The 20,026-nt window shown below is 37.1% G+C and overlaps 1 protein-coding gene across 2 annotated transcripts; it reads left to right on the forward strand.

Moving 5' to 3' along the window:
- The first annotated feature begins 1,045 nt into the window (after positions 1-1,045).
- On the forward strand, positions 1,046-11,757 carry proza (protein Z, vitamin K-dependent plasma glycoprotein a). Of its 2 annotated transcripts, none has more exons than XM_036589631.1 (10): positions 1,046-1,240; positions 1,811-1,928; positions 2,594-2,763; positions 3,537-3,561; positions 3,906-4,019; positions 4,227-4,355; positions 6,247-6,362; positions 6,464-6,581; positions 7,449-7,765; positions 10,970-11,757. In XM_036589631.1, the coding sequence occupies exons 2-10, from the start codon at positions 1,853-1,855 to the stop codon at positions 11,177-11,179; spliced, it is 1,275 nt and encodes a 424-aa protein (XP_036445524.1). In that variant the 5' UTR covers positions 1,046-1,240; positions 1,811-1,852; the 3' UTR covers positions 11,180-11,757. The 2 variants fall into 2 exon arrangements, with proteins under 2 accessions (XP_036445524.1, XP_036445525.1); XM_036589632.1 differs by having other exon boundaries at positions 1,817-1,928.
- Positions 11,758-20,026: the final 8,269 nt, after the last annotated feature.

Raw genomic sequence — 20,026 nt, forward strand, 5'->3', positions numbered from 1 at the left:
TTTAAATGTGAATTTACTTTTCAAATTGACCTTAATGCAACATAACTCATGATTTAAAATTCAGATTAGCTGAAATAATTTAGATTCTCCTTGATATGTGTTCTATGTTCTATTGTAAATAAAATATGGGTCTATGAGATTTGCAAATCATTGCATTCTGTTTTTATTTACATTTATTTACATTTTTCACAGAATCCCAACATTTATATATATATATACACACAATATTGCCAAAAGTATTCACTTGTCTGTCTTCACACACATATGAACTTGAGTGACATCCCATTCTTAATCCATAGGGTTTAATATGATGTCGGCCCACCCTTTGCAGCTATAACAGCTTCAACTCTTCTGGGAAGGCTTTCCACAAGGTTTAGGAGTGTGTTTATGGGAATTTTTGACCATTCTTCTAGAAGCGCATTTGTGAGGTCAGACACTGATGTTGGACGAGAAGGCCTGGCTCGCAGTTTCCGCTCTAATTCATCCCCAAGGTGTTCTATTGGGTTGAGGTCAGGACTCTGTGCAGGCCAGTCAAGTTCTTCCACACCAAACTCACTCATCCATGTCTTTATGGACCTTGCTTTGTGCACTGATGCACAGTCATGTTGGAACAGGAAGGGGCCATCCCCAAACTGTTCCCACAAAGTTGGGAGCATGAAATTGTCCAAAATCTCTTAGTAAGCTAAAGCATTAATAGTTCCTTTCACTGGAACTAAGGGGCCGAGCCCAACTCCTAAAGATAAATTAGGTGTTTGTTCCTGATTTTTTACATGTTTGTAAACTATATTTTACATTTAAAAGTTTGGAAGTAGACTCATTTTTAAATGTGAGCAAACGTGACATACAGCATGATATTTACTTTTACTTTTAAAACTTGCATAGCTACATTTAAGCTCAAGCTCTTTTTTTCTTATTTCGACAATCAGATTGAAGGATTTCCATCTTCCACCGCTGCCGACTGCAACAGGCAGGTCACCTTTTATCCAGCATCATTTCTGAGGGAGGGTGTGCAGCATTCTTGGATAGCTCGAGTGCTCCCTCCTGCGGTTGACAAGAAATATTACTGTAACTGGGAGGACAACACAAGTGTTTTGAGAGGCAGTATCATAGCCGCGGCCTAAAATAGCGTTTTAAAAGCCGAAATTGACAAAAAAGAAAACGTTCTACAAGCGATACTACAATCGAATAGCATCACAACTGTTTTAAGGAAACTGTCATATCATCCTTGCACTCTGAGAAGGTAAGTGGACGTGACAGTTACATTTTACATTACAGGCTAGTGTAGGCCCATAATAGATTACGTCGTAATATGCTACATTGTTTGGCACCAATGTAAACACTACTTGTATAGCGCCGTACAACGGTACGCTGTAGCTGTCATTATAACTTTTATAGGCTGTAATATAAAAAATCTATACATACATTTCACGCTGCTTTTGAAAAATAACAGTCTTGGCTATATAATGCATGGCTCGTTTAGCCTGATCCTTGTTGTTTAGACTATTTGTGTAAGTTCTTGCAGCTCAAGTCAATGCAGCATTCAACTAGGGCAGTGCGTAATAGTCTTTAACGATGTGTTAAATATATTGTCGCCCACTGATAATACTTAATGCGCAGTTCTTTATTTTCTTTCTGTTAACAATAGTAAGCGACTTTGCGTCTCTGAACGTCGTCAGCCCTTTTCTCAAAATGAAATAGACTGTCAAACTCTTCCAGTGTCTCGAAATGAAACAGACAGGGTTACTACTATCAATACCAAAGGGTAATCGCTAAGTTATACAGCTGTTTTGTAATGACCTTTAAATCTCAGTAACAGGGGTTTCCAGACTACAACTTAATAGAGAGGACTACAATGAGATTCCTGGATACAGCGCTTTTTCTCGTTTTTACGCTGGGCTGTGTGACCATTGGTCAGATCAACGGCAAAGGTATAGCTTTTTATTACTTCTGTTACAACACTGAATGTGTTAGTATTACTGTGGACTAGTATGTTGTTCACTTTTCCATCTGCCTCCTTTTAGAGACATCTAAGAAAAATGTTTTCCTATTTTAATAAGAATGTGATTGGCTATTTTAATAATTATTTAGTTCAATAATAAAATGAAACAGTTAATTGCAGTTAATGGTAACATTTTTGGGAACACTAACACTGGCTAGTCATTTGTTAAGTTAGAGTTTATTTGTGATTCTTATTGAGCTATTTCACCTCCCACAAAAGACAAGTATCCAACAGGACACTTAATGCTCTGTAATTTTGCTTTGGTAAGTCTTCAAAGTAGGTTATTACATGTGAAAGCAGAGCAATAGTTAAACTTTGTTGACCAAAGAGTATTTCTAATGCATCAGCCAATGAAACACTACAGATTCAGACATTTGGATTTAAAGAAATTAGTCATTTAAAAATCAAATTTACATAATTACAATTACAGAAAACATAGTGGATTGGCCAAGATATATTTGGTTTTGGAAGATATAGACCTCCATTACATTTTAGTCACATTAACCTTGCAGATCCAATGCAAAACTAATGAAGCAAACATGTCTTGGCCAATCAACAATTACAAACCACTCCTCATCCTGTAATACATCTTAGGCACAGTGTTTTTGGACCAGAAGGAGGCCAGTGAAGTCATAAGCCGTCAGAAGAGAGCCAACGCAGGAGATGAGGAAAATACACTCCCTGCCAGCCTCGAGAGGGAATGTCTTGAAGAGGTCTGCAGCTATGAAGAAGCAAGAGAGGTGTTTGAGGACACATATCGCACTGTGAGTCTCTGGGATTGCATTTCATTCAGCTTCTCCATTCTAAAAAACAGTACCATATAGTGGAGAGCAGTGTACAATCTTATTGAGGGTAAAATGTAATACATTTATAATGTCCATTAACAGATTTAATTAAGACTTGCTTTTGGACACATTCTCATATTCCTATAGCAACGTAATCTGAGAATTTTAAAAGGTATCTGACAGACATTCAAAAATTCAGCAAAATTCTGATGACTTTTGTTTTATATCATGAAAGAAACTTTTTTTTTGTAAATTTGTAAGTAAACAATGAGCGCAGTCACACATCCCCAGTAAATTCAAAACAATCTTTTTACTTTTTTATATGTAGATTAATACAATATATATTTTATTTTGTCATGCTAATATTTGCTGTGGTAAAACAGTAACTATTTTTTAATTATCATTATTTTGAAGCAAAGATATTTTTATCTATTTGTTATTTTTTTCATTTATTATAATTAGAAAACAAATTTGAGTTTACAGTTTGTTGGATTCTCTAGCAAATGTTAAATCTTGTTCCTCAGTCTATGATGTAAGTTGTTTTAGGTTTATTTTGTTTTAGCAAGTTAAAATGAGCAAAATAGCAAAATATGCTCTGCTCTCCCCTAAGCTGGTACGTGCCATTTTAAATTGGCACTCTTTTAAAAGAGTTTCAGGCAACTCTTACGAATGTATGTGAATTTTGTTGTATGTAGCTTTTAAACCATCTAACTATTGCATGTAACTAAATATAGACTTTCTTTTTTCTGAAGGATATCTTCTGGTCTGTGTACATTGGTAAGTAGATGTTGTTTTAGATAATACCATAGAATTAGTTTACTGTGAGGGATATAAAATTAAACAGGTATGAAGAAAAAATGTCCTATTAACAGAAACAGAAACAGAATCTACCACTAATATAGAGTATACAATTCACATTGTTTACTTAAAATTGTTTTTGCAGGGTCAGTTCTCCAGATCAAAATACACAAAATACATGTTCAACAGTTTGTAGATGTCACTTCTAATTAATACCATTGATTTTCAAAAGAAACAATGGACGAGTATGTGTCTATAAACTTTTGAACATATCTACATATTTGTCATTTTTGTTTGTTTGTTTTCTTTGTGTCATTTTACAGACGGAGATCAGTGTGCTGATCAGCCATGTAAAAATGGAGCCATGTGCTCAGACAGTGTTGGAGGTTATGACTGTATTTGCAAATCGGGATTTTCAGGAGTCCACTGTGAGACAGGTATGAAAAAGGAAATGCTAACTTGTCTAAAGGTGATAAGATGCACATTTGTTTCTTAACAACAGCCATTTGTAGTTGGTGATTGTATTCACGACTGCAGACAAAAATGCAAAGACGTTGATATTTCTCTATGAATAGTTCTTTTACTATGGTATTTTGTCCCTTGCCTGATTTATTTGTTTTGATCATTATTTGTCTCTCACTCAGATCAGACAGTATGTGTCATAGAGAAGAACAAAGGATGTAGCCAGTTTTGTAAGCCTGGCTTCCAGTCATATGAATGTTCCTGTGCCCATGGCTGGAAGCTGCAGCAGAAAGAGAAATGTGTGCCTGCTGGTGAGTACCATTTGCCCTTTCTGGCTGTCTAGTACGCATAGTCAAGACATTCTGATCAATGAAAATATAGAATTATACATAACACAATAATACAAAAAACATTTGAAAAATGAAAATGCTATTAAAAAACAGTGCCCTTCAGAGTAATTGTCACCCTTGAAAGATGATGAGAAAAGGGCTCTGGATTTAGAAAGGGGTTTGTGGACACTTCCTCTTTTAATGTTTTTTCCAAAATCAAGGGTATTAGCAGCCTCAAGCTAATCCCAAAGCTAATCAATGGCACTTTATCGCTACAGGGAACATTTCACTTCTTTTCAGACCAATGCTGGGGACTTCTCTAGCTGCCACTAGGCACTAAACATGGTGAATTTAGGCTCATATGTGGCTACTCCAGAATATACAAGCTGTGTGTGCAATTGGATTCACTAATTAGAAAAAGTGCCTGGATGCTTTTGGATATATAGTGTGACAAACTTTTTTCCCCTTTTTTTGTTTGCTATATTTTTTACTTCCTTATTTCACAACCACTACTTGTCTTATAACTGCATAGATTTTGGCAAATTTTGGCAAAATGTAAATGGGAAACAGTGCCTCTCTTACAGTGCCTTTCTTCTTTGCAATTGCATATTTTCACCTACCACACTTATTCTGTGTTAAAATGCCTTTCAAAATGCAATTTCAATCAGATTGCATTGCCAATTTCATGGTCTTCCCAACCTGTCAGTCATCCTGTCAGGGTGGGGCTAACAGCATGCTCAGTTAAAAAGGCTTTATCTGAAAACATGGTGGCCAATCTATCTTCAGAAGATGGTGTAAACAGAGCAATACACTGGGTAGCACTGTCACCTCACAGCAGGAAGGACTTGAGTTCAATTCCTCAGCTGGGTGATCAGCGTCCTTTCTGTGTGGAGTTTGCATGTTATCACCTAGGTATCAGTGTGTGTGATTGTAAATGTTTGTGTGTCTATTCAGCTATGGGGTCTCTAATGTCCTGCTTTCCTTTTTAAAAATGAATATTACAAAATTTGTTGATATATATGTGTGATACAGTGAGCTGGATCATGTTAGCCAGCTGATAAAAACAGCAGATGGGGGCTTTTTTTGGAATGTAGCTTTAGCTGGCATTAACAATGGCTTTTAGCTAGCTTAATTCTGCAACCATCCTCAATTCACGTAGTGTATTAGCAGGTGAGCTGATGGCAGAGCAATATATTCACCTCTGATGCTTACTTTGTGGAAGATATCCAACCTCACTTTCAGCCACCGTTCTTAGTTTATGAAAAGAAGCTGAAGTTAGCTTCTTTTTAGAATTTTCCGCTCCACCAAGTTCCAAGTTCTGCTGTAACATTTTGGTGCAACGCTTTGTGGCACCAGAATGTAACTACTGCACTGTTTAAGGTGGAATGGAAAATCTGAAAAAGAAGCTGATGAGAAGGAGGCAAAGTTCAGCTTCATTTTTATCAACCAGTTTGATAAATCAGAAAACTTCAGATTAAACACTTTCTCATGGGGTCCAGTGTAAAGACATTAAGCATCACAAGTGGCTATATTTCTCTTCTTCACCTCATCTGTTAACATATGAGTAACTCTTCAACCACCATGTTTTTAGATAATGATTTGCTTCCATACTTTGATATGTATACATTGTTAGGCGTTTCCATAATTTTATCCACCCTCTGTATGGATGTTGATGTTTTAATAGTTATGTACTTATGTATTATTAGTTATTATAGAATTATATTATGTTTATATTATATATGTTATTGATTGATTATATTATTTTGACAATAAGTATATTTCATGCAAGGTTGCAATTTATTATATTGTCAAGTGGGCTATTTACAAGTGTTCTGTAGACAAATAATGGTTGATACAGGTTTTTTTTTTTCAGTGCCATTTCCTTGTGGGAGGGTGAGCAGTTTGAGGCAGTGGGAAAACAGGCAGTCCAACAACTTAAAGTCTGACTATCAAGGACTGAATTGCAATGTTGAAGAGTGCCCCTGGCAGGTACAAATCCTCAAACACTTAGCATAAGTTAACATTTCTAATAAAAAAGAGTGACATGCAAACTTTGCAGCCATTTGTGTAATCCTTCTGTCATCATAAAGGCTTTGCTGCGTAGTAGTGGTTCAAATGGATTTTGCAGCGGTGTCATCCTCAAGGAGAACCTTGTTTTGACTACTGCACAGTGTGTCCGCAAGTATATTGACTTTCAAGTGGCTGTGGGTGAGTAACAAGCACTTATGCCAACTTATGTACAGTTATGTACAGTATAAAATGGGTACTGTTTGCAGTGGCTGCATTTTGAAAACAAAAATATAACTGGAAAGTAAAACAAATTGGTACCCCTTTATAATAAGTCATCCCTAATAAAGGATTTATGTATGGTTTATTATTATTTTTTTAATGGTTTATTAATTAGGTCTTAAATACAACAAAGAGGTATAGCGCATGACTAAAAGGGCAACAGTGACCTGTTATATTTGATGAATATGAATAGCTGATGAAACTGACAGGTATAATGCTGTCTGATGTGAACTCAAAGTAAGATAAGTAACCAAGTCAAGAAAAATCAAGTCAAGTTATTTAAATAGTCCTTTTTTTAACAGGCGTTGTCACAAAGCAGCTTTACAGAACAGCTATTTCCAAGCCCCACTGAGCAAGCCTAGGGCAACAATGGCAAGGAAAAAGCAAGGGGAAGAATCCTTGAGAGGCACCAAGGCAATGGTTAATAATCTTAAAAAAAAATATTATAAACAATGAGGATCTAAGGTTTAACAGTATATATCATCATGGGCTCATTATTTGCAAAGTAACAGGTTACCTTGTTGCCTTTTTAGATATGTGTTATAACTGTTTATTAATATTTTTTAGGGTGTTTATGACTCAGTTATAGAATATCAATAAACTAATTGTAAGCCATTCATAAACCATCAATGAGGGTAGTCTTGTTGTAAAGTGGTACGAACAAAGATTTTTAAATTTATTTTGAATTAATTACTTTTCATTGTAATATAAGTGCAAATAATGTTTGCTAATTCTTTGTTACTTCTATTAAACAGTGTACAAATTTCTGTATGTTTTCTTCTACAGGCAAGAGGTTGCCAACTTATGAACCTGGAGAGCAGAGCCTCTATGTAAAGCAAGTCCATGTGCATCCTCTTTACATGGAAGATAAACCAGACAATGACCTTGCTGTGGTGGAACTGAAAGACAGGATTATCTTTAAGAAGACTGTATTGCCAGTTTGCCTTCCCGATAGAGACTTTGCAGACAGTGTGTTGATGTCAGGCGAGCACATGGGTGTGGTTACTGGCTGGAAAGATTCATCACAGCTTCATGGAAACCTTATGCTAAATCACCTGTCTTACAACAAACTGTCAACTTGTGTGGAGCGTCACTCTGGCCAGGTTAGTAGATTAGTTTAATAACAATAAAATTCAGCTGTACAGTATAGTGATGCAATTTCCTGGTTTAGAACTCTTAACAAAAAAGGTCTATTGACTACTTGAAAATTAACAATGAAGACATTTGAAATTTATATTGAGCTTTATTTACAGCACCAGTTTAATAATAGAAACAAAGCAGAGCTTATGTTGTCATTCAGAAATGGTCTGTGGTTGGTCATTTTGTATGTCAGTCACATGGCTCCTTCTTGTCAAAGTAGCTGGTTCTTGCCAACTTTTAACAAAAAACCTTCCAAGACTCACCAAGTAAGTGTTTTGTGCATATTTAGCGTTTATCTTGCACTAACACGCTCACTTAAATTCAAGAAGGGTTTGCTGTTGCTGATTAATTGAATCCGTTGTGTTAGAGCAGAGATAACACAAAAAATATGCAAGACAGGGGGCTACATATTAGTATATGCAGTTACCATTTTACAACCCTATTTCCAAAAAAGTTGGGACGCTGCGCAAAATGTAAGTAAAAACAAAATGCAATGATGTGCAAATCATTTAAACCCTGTATTTCATTGAAAATAGTACTAAGACAACATATCAAACGTTGAAAGTGAGAAATTTCATTGTTTTTGAAAAATATATGCTCATTTTGAATTTGATGCCAAAAACACGTTCCAAAAAAGTTGGGACAGGGGCAACAAAAGGATGTTAAAGTTGTGTAATGCTAAAAAAAACACCTGGTGGTTAATTAGCAACAGGTCAGTAACATGACTGGGTACAAAAAAGCATCCCAGAGAGGCTGATTCTTTCAGAAGTAAAGATGAGGAGGGGTTCACCACTCTGTGAAAGACTGCACAAGCAAATAGTACAACAACTCAAGATTAATGTTTCTCAGTGTAAAATAGCAAGAACTTTTGCTTTTCATCATCTATGATACATAACATTAAAAGATTCTGAGAATATGGAGAAATCTCTGTGTGCAAGGGACAAGGCCAAAAACCAGTATTTGCTGGCCATGATCTTTGGGCCCTCAGGCAGCACTACATTAAAAACAGACATGATTCTGTAGAGGAAATCACTGCTTGAGCTCAGAAACACTTCTGAAAAACACTGTCTGTGAAAACAGTTTTTTCGCTGAATCCACAAATGCAAGTTAAAACTCTAAAACACAAAGAGGAAACTGTACATAAACAGGACCCAGAAACACCTTCTCTGGGCCTGAGCTCATTTAAAATGGACTAAGTGGAAAAGTGTCCTGTGGTCTGACAAATCAACATTTGAAATTGTTTTTGGAAATCATGTACACTGTGTCCTCTGGGCTAAAGACCACTCAGCTTGTTATCAGTGCACTGTGTAGCTGTTTAGCTGTGAAATGCAGTAATAATATCTGGTTCTGTATGAAGTGATCAGCATGATTATTAGTGAAATATATTACAGTAAAAAATCAAAGCTGGGTAAATTGCTGATGTTGCTACTGATTTTAACGGTAGAAATGTTCTGAACTGATATTAGTGAAAATATACAGTTTGAAGGCTGTGAATGTGTTTGCTGTCTGTAGAGGTTCACACCTATTAATGTAAGCTAGAGTCCAGGGAGCTGAAAGGCAGCAGGACTCTCACTAAAATTATATTATTAATTAGGCGATATACTTGTTATTTTGAATAGTTTTTTCTTTTAAATAAACTTAATTAAACAGTAACAGCCTCTGCACAGTCTTTCAGGGATTCTAAAATACTTCATTGGAAACAGATAAACTAGGACATTATTTAATCATCTAACCATGAAATGCATGCAGTGTAATGTAAACCTTGTCCCTTACACAGTTCACAGAAAGGTGTGTAAATGTGCACTAGCAGAGCAGACTGTGATCAGTTTCAGCTCTCAGAACTTTTCCCCACATATTATCATGTTTTACTTTAGTGTTTTTCTGTACAGATTATTTCCAGTGATTTTGCAGAGTCAGCTCAGAAATATTTTCAGGTTATGACAGCGGAAATACGAAGTAACTCAGTACTTAAATAGTTTTTTAATTAAGCACTCATTTACTCTTACTTGAGTAGTTTATTTACTAATACTTGAGTAAATTATCACTACAGTAACAGTACTCATATATTGAGTAAGAATTTTCAGTACTCTTTACACCCCTGCACCCACTGATAACATTTGGCACATTAAGAAATGAAAAATATGACAAAGGAAACCCCAAACTGTTGAGCAGCTCAAAACCTATATCAAACAAGAATGAGAAAACATTAAACTTTCAGAACTACAGCAATAGGTCTCCTCAGTTCCCAAACACTTACAGAATGTTAAAAGAAGAGGTGATGAAACACAGTGGTAAACATGCCCCCGTTCCAACTTTTTTGGAACGTGTTGTTGGCATCAAATTCAAAATAAAATTTCTCAGTTTCAACATTTGATATGTTGTCTTTGTAGTATTTTCCTTTAAAAATATGGTTTATATGATTTGCATATCATTGCATTGTATTTTTATTTACATTCTGCCCAGCGTCCCAACTTTTTTGGAAATGGGGTTGTAATATTTTGAAATAAAATTCACTTCAAATCCTGTACTTGAGTTAAAGCAGAGATGCTCTTTGTAAAATATATTCATTGAATAAAAGTAGAAGACCTCTATTTATATTTCTATTTGACTTAAAGGACAACAGTTTTGGGGTTTTTGAATGTATTTATTTACAAAATTAAAAGAACTGTGGATTATTCTGATTTAAGGGCAACAACAACCTACAACAACTTGAGTTGCTACACACATGAAAGCAAGGCAAATCTTTAAAAATATTTTTAAAAAATAGGAAAACTTCACAAATAATGACATTTATCAGATGTTACATTTTCAATAGTTCAGAATAACATGTTCAATATGTGTCCAAAGCATATAAGACTGTCTCAGTATCCATGTCAGTACTTGTGTGTCCAGTACAATCAGCTGCCTACAAACACTGCTGCTAGTGAGACCACAGACTGCACTATAATACCATGGAATTTATTATAACTTTTATTATTTTTACATGTTGGGAATATGATTTTCTCTTTGGTCTTAGAAACACAAAATAAAATCACAAATTACAAGTTTAATAGGTGATTATGAGAACTCAGTCAACTACTTCTGCCCATCCATAATACAGTTTTCATTTTGAGGTTGACAGTGAACATGTACAAAGGTGTAATAGCCTTATTTTTTCTGTTTTCAAGGTTACTAACAAGATGGCATGCACCCTGCCACGTCCTAAGGCTGACTGCATTTTTGGCCCTGGCAGCCCTGTCCTCACATTGTACCGAGAAGTCTTCTTCCTCACTGGCATGGTGAGCCAGTTTCAAAATATGGATTGCAAGAATGGTTATGTCCTTCAGAAAGTGTCTCGCTTCCTTCCCTGGTTGAAGCCTCTAATGAACTCTATATAAAAGGTGGTAAATGATAATCTCAGAAGTTGTACTTACATATATGAGAAGTGTCTTAATTTGTGATATGTGTCATCTTAATGTATCTGTTCCCACTATGCAGCAGTGCTTGATGTCATTGTTCTCTTTTAATCTAATAGTTAAGTGTGTTCAAGCCAATCAGTTTTTCTTAGGAATGACACATTGATTGATATCATACCTCATGTATGTTTTTATGTGTTTTTTAATTTTCCTCACAAGTCTGTTTTTCATTTTCTGTAATCTGTCAAAAGGAATCTACACATGTACAGCTATAATATTGCACAAATATAGACAAATATAAGACTTCTTTGCATGACTTCTGTCATAATTATTCATAGCAATCCAGTATATGGCAACTACATCTTTCCTATGTTCTCTATGTTCATCATGCAATACAACATAGCTATACATAGACACTTTGCATTAGGCACAGTCTCAGAATGATCATTTATCATATTAACATACAGCTACATTTCCCATCTAACACTACAAAGTAATGGTGTAGTGTTATTATTGTTAGACACATGATTAAACCAACCATTAAAAAATTTTAACCAGAACTGTTTCATAAAGGTGATTGTTTTCTTATTTAGAACCACTGTACTTTGATTTATTTGTATCTCAAAGAAGTACGACAAGCTAGAAGGTTATGAATTGAATGAATAAGGTTAAATACGGTGTTGAAAAAGGTTCAGTACATACATATTTTCAATTTCACAATGCTTATAAAGATTGATATTTGCATCTTTAAGACTAGGAATTTAACCTTTGTCATTAAGTGGGTCTTGGTAAGTTTGATTGACTGTTTAACTGTTTTAGGAAAAGTCTTTATTAATGAAACGTGAAACTTTTTTTTTTTTTTTATAACGTAGTTGACTGTAATTCCTTATTTCCTAGTTGTGCCTACTTAATCACCACACAGTTAAGGCTGGCTGAAAGTACACAGTAAAGAATACAAACAAAAAACCTATTCTTATACTCTCTGATAGTCTGTGCACCAGGAGTCTAGTTCTTTTCATTCTGTTGCTATGGTATCCTCCTAGGAGAGTACTCCTGGTCTCCAAAAATCTTCTTGCTCTTTTTGAAAGCACCCAATAGAAATTAATCACCCTAGGGCCCCTTCCTTCCTGTGCCTGGTCCTGGAACATAGCTCTCCCACTCCTGCATGCTGCCCAGCCTGCAGATAAGCCTTTATAGCTCCAAAATAATATGGAAATGACAGGAGGAGACTTAATGGGATAGAGCTCTACATGAATAGGTAATAACAGTTCTTTTAAAAGCTGTTCGGAGAGGTGTTTAGGCTACTGTGGTCGTTTAGGATGCAGTCCATGATCATCTACAAAACATACCATCTACCATCAGTGGAATATGGTAGCATGGCTTCCAGGGGAACTGGCTCCTTTGTCTTTCAAAGATGTGACTGCCAACAGCATCAGCAGGATGAATGCTGATTACTGGAGAAAAAACTTCTGAAACTCCTGAAACAAAAAAAGCCCCCAAAACAAACAGGAAAACAAGCCCAGCAAAAGATTTGTAAACAAGTAATAAACATGGTAGGTGTGTTCTGACTCCCATATTGTTCACACAATAGGGATGTATAATTTAAAGCTGACATTGTGCACATTAGTCCCATAATATTTGTTTCATTTTAAATACAAAATGTGGTACAAATTACTAAGCCAAATAAAAAAACTTGGAATGTCTTTTGTTCTTTTATCCTGAAATTGGTGTGTTTAAATGTGGAAGGGCAGTGTTGAAACAAAAGCTAAACTATATTCTGAAGAATAACAGGAGGCTTGTGCAATGTGAATTTGTAGAGTGTTAGCCAAAAGCTTGCTAAGATGAACATCAGGCCTTATTTAAAATATTTAATGTACAGAGTGAAACAGTAAGTAATTACAAGGTGATGATACTTAGCTACAGTATGAATTTGTGCCAAATTATGGTTAACATAGCTGACTATGAAGTTTTTGCTGGGTTGTTATTGCTTTTTAGCTAGCTAACTTGTGGGTTACATTAAGTAAAGAAAATGTAATTTTAGTCCATTTGAAATTTAAGAAAGATCCACAGATGGGAGTGGATGGGAATTAACAAAAGGGGATGAAAATAGCCAGAGCTGGTCCTGACCTCCTTGTGGCCCCAAGCAAAATTCTGTAAAGGAACCATCCTACCTGACCCATGAGCCTTGTACACTATTTGCAGTTGCCACACAGTCACACGTGACACCTTACTGCTCCCATTATAGTCCTCCATCCATTAAAACAGTTTCCTTTATTTGTTGGTCTATGAATAAGTCAACCTATACAGAACAGAATGAGGTTCAAGCAAACAATAATTAAAATTATTGATACTACTATTATTAATTTCATCAGCTGCATCAGGCCCATTCCAACTGGCTCCCCCAGATTTTCTTTTTGTACATTCATATACAATACTATTTACACGATGGCTCGGTTAAACAATATTATTGAATATTGTTGAATATATTAATGTTACATTTTATGATGCCTATATTATTTACCAAGAGATATGCACACATTTTGCCCAGTTTTCTTATCACTATAGCACTATGGCAAGTATCTACATAAATCTACACTTAGGATAAGTCTTAATAAAAGAGTCTGACACCTGGACTACAAAAAACAGAGAGGTTTAGTCTCTCAAGCTCAAAGTCCCGTTGCATGTACAGCTGAAAAATAGCATCAATGACCAACAGCAGTTTTAAATCTTTAACCAAGGTTGAAGAATTCATTTACTTTTTTATGATGATTCATTGGTTTTCATACACAACCTACTGTCTTGTTCATGTATAACTGGCTATAAATATGCTCTCACAGTAGCTATTGATTAGTAGTCTAATCAGTCCATCTCTGTGGGAATGGGAGGAAACTGAGTTACTTTCTGGACAAGCTTTGACAGTTGAACTGCCACATTGGGTAAGATAGCTCCACCCACTGTACTGGGCTGATTTTTTCTAAACTCAATTTACTTACTTTAATTTCTTCTTTTTACATTTACAATTCCAATGACCTGTTTTGCCACATTAGCAGCACGCATTATCCTGAGATCTTCTGCCTTGCTGACAAATTTTTTTCCTGGGCAACATTCAGCACCCCAACTGATATGTGCAGCATTACACTGGAGTCCCTTTCACATGCTGGTAGACCTTGGGACACCTCAGCTTGTGAAGTCCCACCATCAGCTCTTTGAACAGCTTACTGCTTTTAATTTAGAATAATTTAATATATTTGTGTTTTTTGTTTTTTCTTTAGCTGCACAATCAGAATAGCCCCCCAGAAAAAATGTTTCCTTCTTTGACAACTACTGGAGCTGTTTACAGCAAGACCGGCCTGATCAGAACTGCTCCTCTTATTGTCACTCTCAAACCCTTAGCATGGTTCAGCAACTCATTTCCCTCTTTCTCTAGCAATTCAGCATTAGCTTGGAGGACACTGATAGAGCACTGAGTGTGTTCACATGTGTTCTGAGCACTGGTAACAGCATGTTTGTAATTTGAGCATTGCTCCATTATTCTGTCTATGTGTTGTTGTTTCTCTGTCATTACAAAAGAGTGCCATTGTCGCAACACCTGAACATACTCTTCCTTTTTCTTCACATATTTGCTTAGAACCATGAAACACTGCTCCTGACTCCATTCTAACTTCTCACACAAATTTTCTCCTTTTACCTTGAACACAATTTATGAACCTCCCACAGTCCAAAGACATGCAGTCAGGCTAACTGGAGCTGGTGACCTGTCCAGAGTGTATCCTGCCTTTCACCCAACGACCGCTGGGCTAGGCTCCAACTCCCCCCACAACCCAGAAGGATGAGCGGCTTAGAAAGTGTGTGTGTGTGTTTCTCTATCAGCATATGGCATAGACACATCTGCAGATTTTGAATTTGCCTGGAACCAGCATCCTTGGGATTAAAAGCCCAATATCCCAGGATGTTGCCCCATCCTGCCTGGGTTGGAAACCCAGTCTGCTTGCATGGTACCAAAAATCTGTAAAGCCCAGGATGTCGCTTCATCTTGCATGGGTCAGAAATCACTGTCCACCCACATCCTAGATTACTATTCTAAGGAAAACCCAACACTAACATGAGAAAAACAAACAAAAACTGACTCTCTTCCCATTTAGCAGTTATTTTTCACTGTTTCCCTGCAGTCAAAGAGGGAGATCCAAGATCCTGCTGACTATTTGTGGTAAATCTTCGTCCTTGCCAAAAGAAGAGTCTCAGGAGGCCACAGGATGCTGAGATGCTGGAAGATGGTTTTATTGTAGAGCTCTGAGATCCCAGCCTGTAACAATTCTGACAACGGGCTTCATACAGTGCAGTTGTTAATGATTATCTCTGTTGTAGTAAGTCAGGAGACACAGAAGTAAGTACTTTTCACTGAATAACTGATTTGAATACAGAGCTAGACCAGTCAGTATTTGCACTTATGATTAGTTATGGACTAAGATTAAATGAACAAAGACTCAGGATTGACACCCAGACAAGTCATCAGAGCTTTACAACTTAAGAATAAAAAGAAAGCAACATAAAAGACCCAGCATCTGATTTTTACAGACATAAAAAACACAGGTCAAGATTTGAAAATGCATGTTAGTACCGTCTTTCACTTGAAGTCTAAAGATGACTGACTGCGATTCTGCATTTAAACAAGTTTTAAACAGAGAAACATATATTTGTGTTAGGTGGATGCAATAATGACCAGGTTGACCAATCAAAGCTACACTGTCATGGTTGCTGCAGTAGTTTATTTGTGTGTTTTTAATGCTTGGGCGTCTGAGCTTAAGCTTTGTCGCCATTACCTTCAAGCACTTCATTGCTGTTACTGCTCAATGAATACATCTCCTTCTCCCATTGCTCTCAGAGTGGTATCAGAACTGGGATAGTGCCCCGCCCCCAGTGGTCTGAAGTGGAAGGGCGCTTTGAAGAACTTCGAGACAGACCGCAAAGAAGACAGACCCGGCTAAAGACTGGTGGTGGAGACAACAAGTCACGGCTTGGCATGGGAGACAGCAAGACTTGATGTCAAGGCCGGCGGTGTGGGAAGGCTCAATGATGGGGCCAGTGCAAGGCTTAAAGATTGAGTCAGTGTGGGGAGGCTTGATGATGAGCAATGCAAATGTGAAACTGCCAATGGTTTTAGCATAGAAGCAGAGTGGCAAGCAGCGGAGCGTTTGGTGAGCCAGTGTTGCAGGACACTGAGCCAGTGGGGAAACGGAGTCTGACTGGGAGGTTCAGCGGCAGCCGCAGGCTGTGGGTTGAGTGCAGCATGGATGGCAGATGGCTCATTGCGCTCGCTGTCATGGGTTCGCTGATGTGTGTGTATGTGTTATTTGTGTTATGTGTTGGGATATAGGTTTAGTTGTGTGGGTTTGTGTGTTAACTGTGAAGTGGGAGTATAGAGCTGGTGGTGATCTCTCCTGCCATTTTTTGCTTCTGTACGTGCCTACTGGTGTTAATAAAAGAGCACTCTTGCAGCAGAATCATGGCCTCTCCTTTGTCTCCTTCTACTCTCAAGGTTTCTTCCTCTTGCTCTTAGGGAGTTTTTTCTTGCCACTGTCACCATTGGCTTACTCATGGGGGCTTGGTCTCGGATTTTTCTGTAAAGCTGCTTTGTGACAACACCTGTTGTAAAAAGTGCTATATAAATAAACTTTGAGTTGAAACTTTGACTACAATACTAATGCAGGACAGGTCACTTGCAGTCCTATATAAATCTCTAATAAATAATCCTACCTGCAACCAATCAAAATATGTGAAAGAACACAGCTAATATGATGTTTGGGACATGAAGTAGAAAGAGAAACGAGAAAGAGTTGGTGGCAGTTGTCTGTAGGCCTGTTGTTTGTAGGTTTTGTTATTTGAATAAGAAAATATTGACATAATCAATAACCAATATTTGTCCACTGTTGAGTCTCTCTCTGTCTCCATCAATAACTTAATGTGGAACCACTCTGAGCCATTTCCTAAACTCAGTGTAGTGATAATTTTCTGCCAGTTTAGTATCAATTATCTCATTAGGTAATTAGGTCAAAAAATTAAGGGAACGTATAAGGGTTTACTGCATTGAATTCCACAACAACACCATAACAAGGCTACATAGTTTGGAAGAGGCTGATGAACACATACACAAGCTATATAAGTAAATTAATAACATGAAAAGCAAAGGCAACATTAGATCTGCATTCAGTTCTCAGTTAGTGTTCAGTGTTTATCTCAAGTTGAATTAATCTCAAAGTATGATTAGAAAAGTCAAAGTTTGTGCAGTTTAGGAAAGGTCTGTGCAGTTTAATGCATGAGTCTCAATATCAATTGCAAATTGCAACCTCTTTGCAGGTTTTGGCTACCCTATAAAATTGTTTTGGTTATACATGTAATGTAGCTAGCTTTTGCCTTATTACAGTAGACATTTTACAGTGCAGACCTTTACAGTGCAGTAAAATCTATCAAGTTGTATAAAGTTATTATTTTGTTATTATTTTCCAAACACCCAAACCCCAGATACCACATTAACATGTCACGCTGCCAAAATTCAATATCACCCTCATGCCACCTCTGGTAAAACGTTCTAGATGTATGGGGCAGTGGCCCCATAGCCCATAGGGGTATGCCCCTATGCATAAATCTCTAGTGACACCCCTGATGACAACTGTTATTTTTTAACACAGCAATATGCGATACTATCACTAGATGTGCTAGGTGGTGAAGCAGCTAGCTAGCATTAACATTAACAGACACTGATGTTGGACAAGAGGACCTGGCTTGCAGTCTCTGTTTTAGTTCATGCCAAAGGTGTTTGATGAGGTTGAGGTCAGGGCTCTGTGGGGCCCAGTCAAGTTCTTCCACACCAAACTCACCCAACCATGCTTTTATGGACCTTGCTTTGTTTACTGGGGCTCAGTCATGCTGGAGCAGAAGAGGGCCTTCCCCAAAGTGTTCCCACAAAGTTGGAAGTATACAAATGTCCAAAATGTCTTGGTATGCTGAGGCATTAAGATTTCCCTTTACTTGAACTAAGAGGCCTCAGCCAACTCTCTGAGCTAAGGTGAAAAGAGAAAGCACTGAGTTTGAAATGCTGCCAACGGATAACAAGTGTGTTCTGTGCAAAAGACAGCTGGTAATAACATTCCTTCAAACAGGTTGATAAGTGTAATCCACACTTGTTAGTCACTTTGGATAAAAGCATCTGCCAAATGAGTAATTGTAAATGTAATCAAACAGGTGAAAGGGTTACAAGTATCTCAAGACAATACTTTGCAGGCCACAGTTATAATAATAATGCGACAAGGTTATAGACATAAATAGACAGAAGTTAGCCTTACATATCCAAATCAATTCTGTGTTATGGACATAATTTGCACCTTGCACAAAACATTGAGTGTTATTCAGTCCCACCAGCAAACATCACACCAGCCATGTAATCTGTAATCTATATATGTAATTTCTACCTTGCATGAAAAAATGAGCACTGTTCTGTCCCACCACAGCAAACTTTACACACCAGCTAAGAACTGTCTTCACTATAAACATTAAATTGTACGCAAAGGTTCTGGGAACCCTAATCAAATGACATGTCTTGTTCATTTTCTAAGTGAGAACAAGTTGACACCGCCACTACAGAGAGCACACTTCTGAACATTTTAATGCACAATTTAACATACTGGAAAAAATGTGGCCTGTGCAAAAGTTATAGCTCATTTTATACTTATTATTTTGTAAAACTCAGAAAATAAAAATTGTGTTCTAAAACTGCTGACAAAATATATTTGTTAGTTCCCTGTAGAGGACAACTTATTTTCACTTCAAACATAAAACAAATTATTACAAAGCATTAAAAAACAACAGAGCAGCTAGATGTCAGATTCACTCTGTCACTCTGTTCTGCAAGCTAGAGAAAGTAGTGAAGTTTGTCACAGTAGGACCAAAGGACTAGAGCGTTAATTCTGCTCTAATGCAGGGCACCATATGGACGAAAGCACTAACTGACCACGTTGTCTGGCACAGTGTTCATATGCCGCTTAAATGCAACATGTTACAGCAATATACAAAAATAGACTGAAAGTAATAAAACAAAAGGTAAAGTCTGTAACCTTTACTGTTGGTGATAAAGACATTGTCTGTCAAAGTCATAGCACTTTAAATATTCCATAGGCTCCATTTATATCAATGTATGGGATCATGTCTAAAGTGTGAGAGAGGTTCACACTCACAATAAGAGTTCACACTCGCAATAAGAGGGCCATCCTCTCCCACCCCAGTAATCCAAACACTAACCAACCATCCCCCAGTCAGTTTCTGAAAGGCCAGAGATCAAGTTCTTTCCAACACCCAAATCCCCCATAAAGCCCTACAATCTCTGAACATGCCCCTCTTATGTGCTTCTAGGGGCTCTGAGAAATAAGTTTGAGATTAAAGACTGCCACAGTATTGCTGGTGACATGAAGAATTTTATGCACATTTCCCCAGCTTCCATCGTTTTCCACACATTTGCATATATTCACTATATCCATGTTAAAACTGACAGACGTCACAACGTGGACAAATTCCATAGCAAAGTCCATTCTACATTTAAAGTAGAGGATTAAGTGAATGACACATCTGAGTGCCTCACTAAATTATCGTTGCCTTGAGTCCGCATTTTTTTACGGAAAAAAGTGGACACGGATTTTAGTGTAAATGTAATGTAAAATACGACCAGCAACACCATTATGAACACATGCAAAACGTAACTGCACGTCACGAGTGTGTGGAATTCAGCTGTGCTGAGCTGTGAAGGGGTGGGTGGGGCTACTGTCACTCACAGCACGCTTC

The sequence above is a fragment of the Colossoma macropomum genome, unplaced genomic scaffold (assembly GCF_904425465.1).
Source record: "Colossoma macropomum unplaced genomic scaffold, Colossoma_macropomum, whole genome shotgun sequence".
In the NCBI taxonomy this organism is placed as follows: domain Eukaryota; kingdom Metazoa; phylum Chordata; class Actinopteri; order Characiformes; family Serrasalmidae; genus Colossoma; species Colossoma macropomum.

What these genes read in the sequence shown, in the direction of transcription:
- proza (XM_036589631.1), top strand. Translation starts at nt 1,853, where the DNA reads ATGAGATTCCTGGATACAGCGCTTTTTCTCGTTTTTACGCTGGGCTGT. An exon ending in AGAGAAATGTGTGCCTGCTG is followed by an intron (nt 4,356 to 6,246) that starts GTGAGTACCATT and finishes TTTTTTTTTCAG; the next exon opens with TGCCATTTCCTTGTGGGAGG. An exon ending in TTGAAGAGTGCCCCTGGCAG is followed by an intron (nt 6,363 to 6,463) that starts GTACAAATCCTC and finishes GTCATCATAAAG; the next exon opens with GCTTTGCTGCGTAGTAGTGG.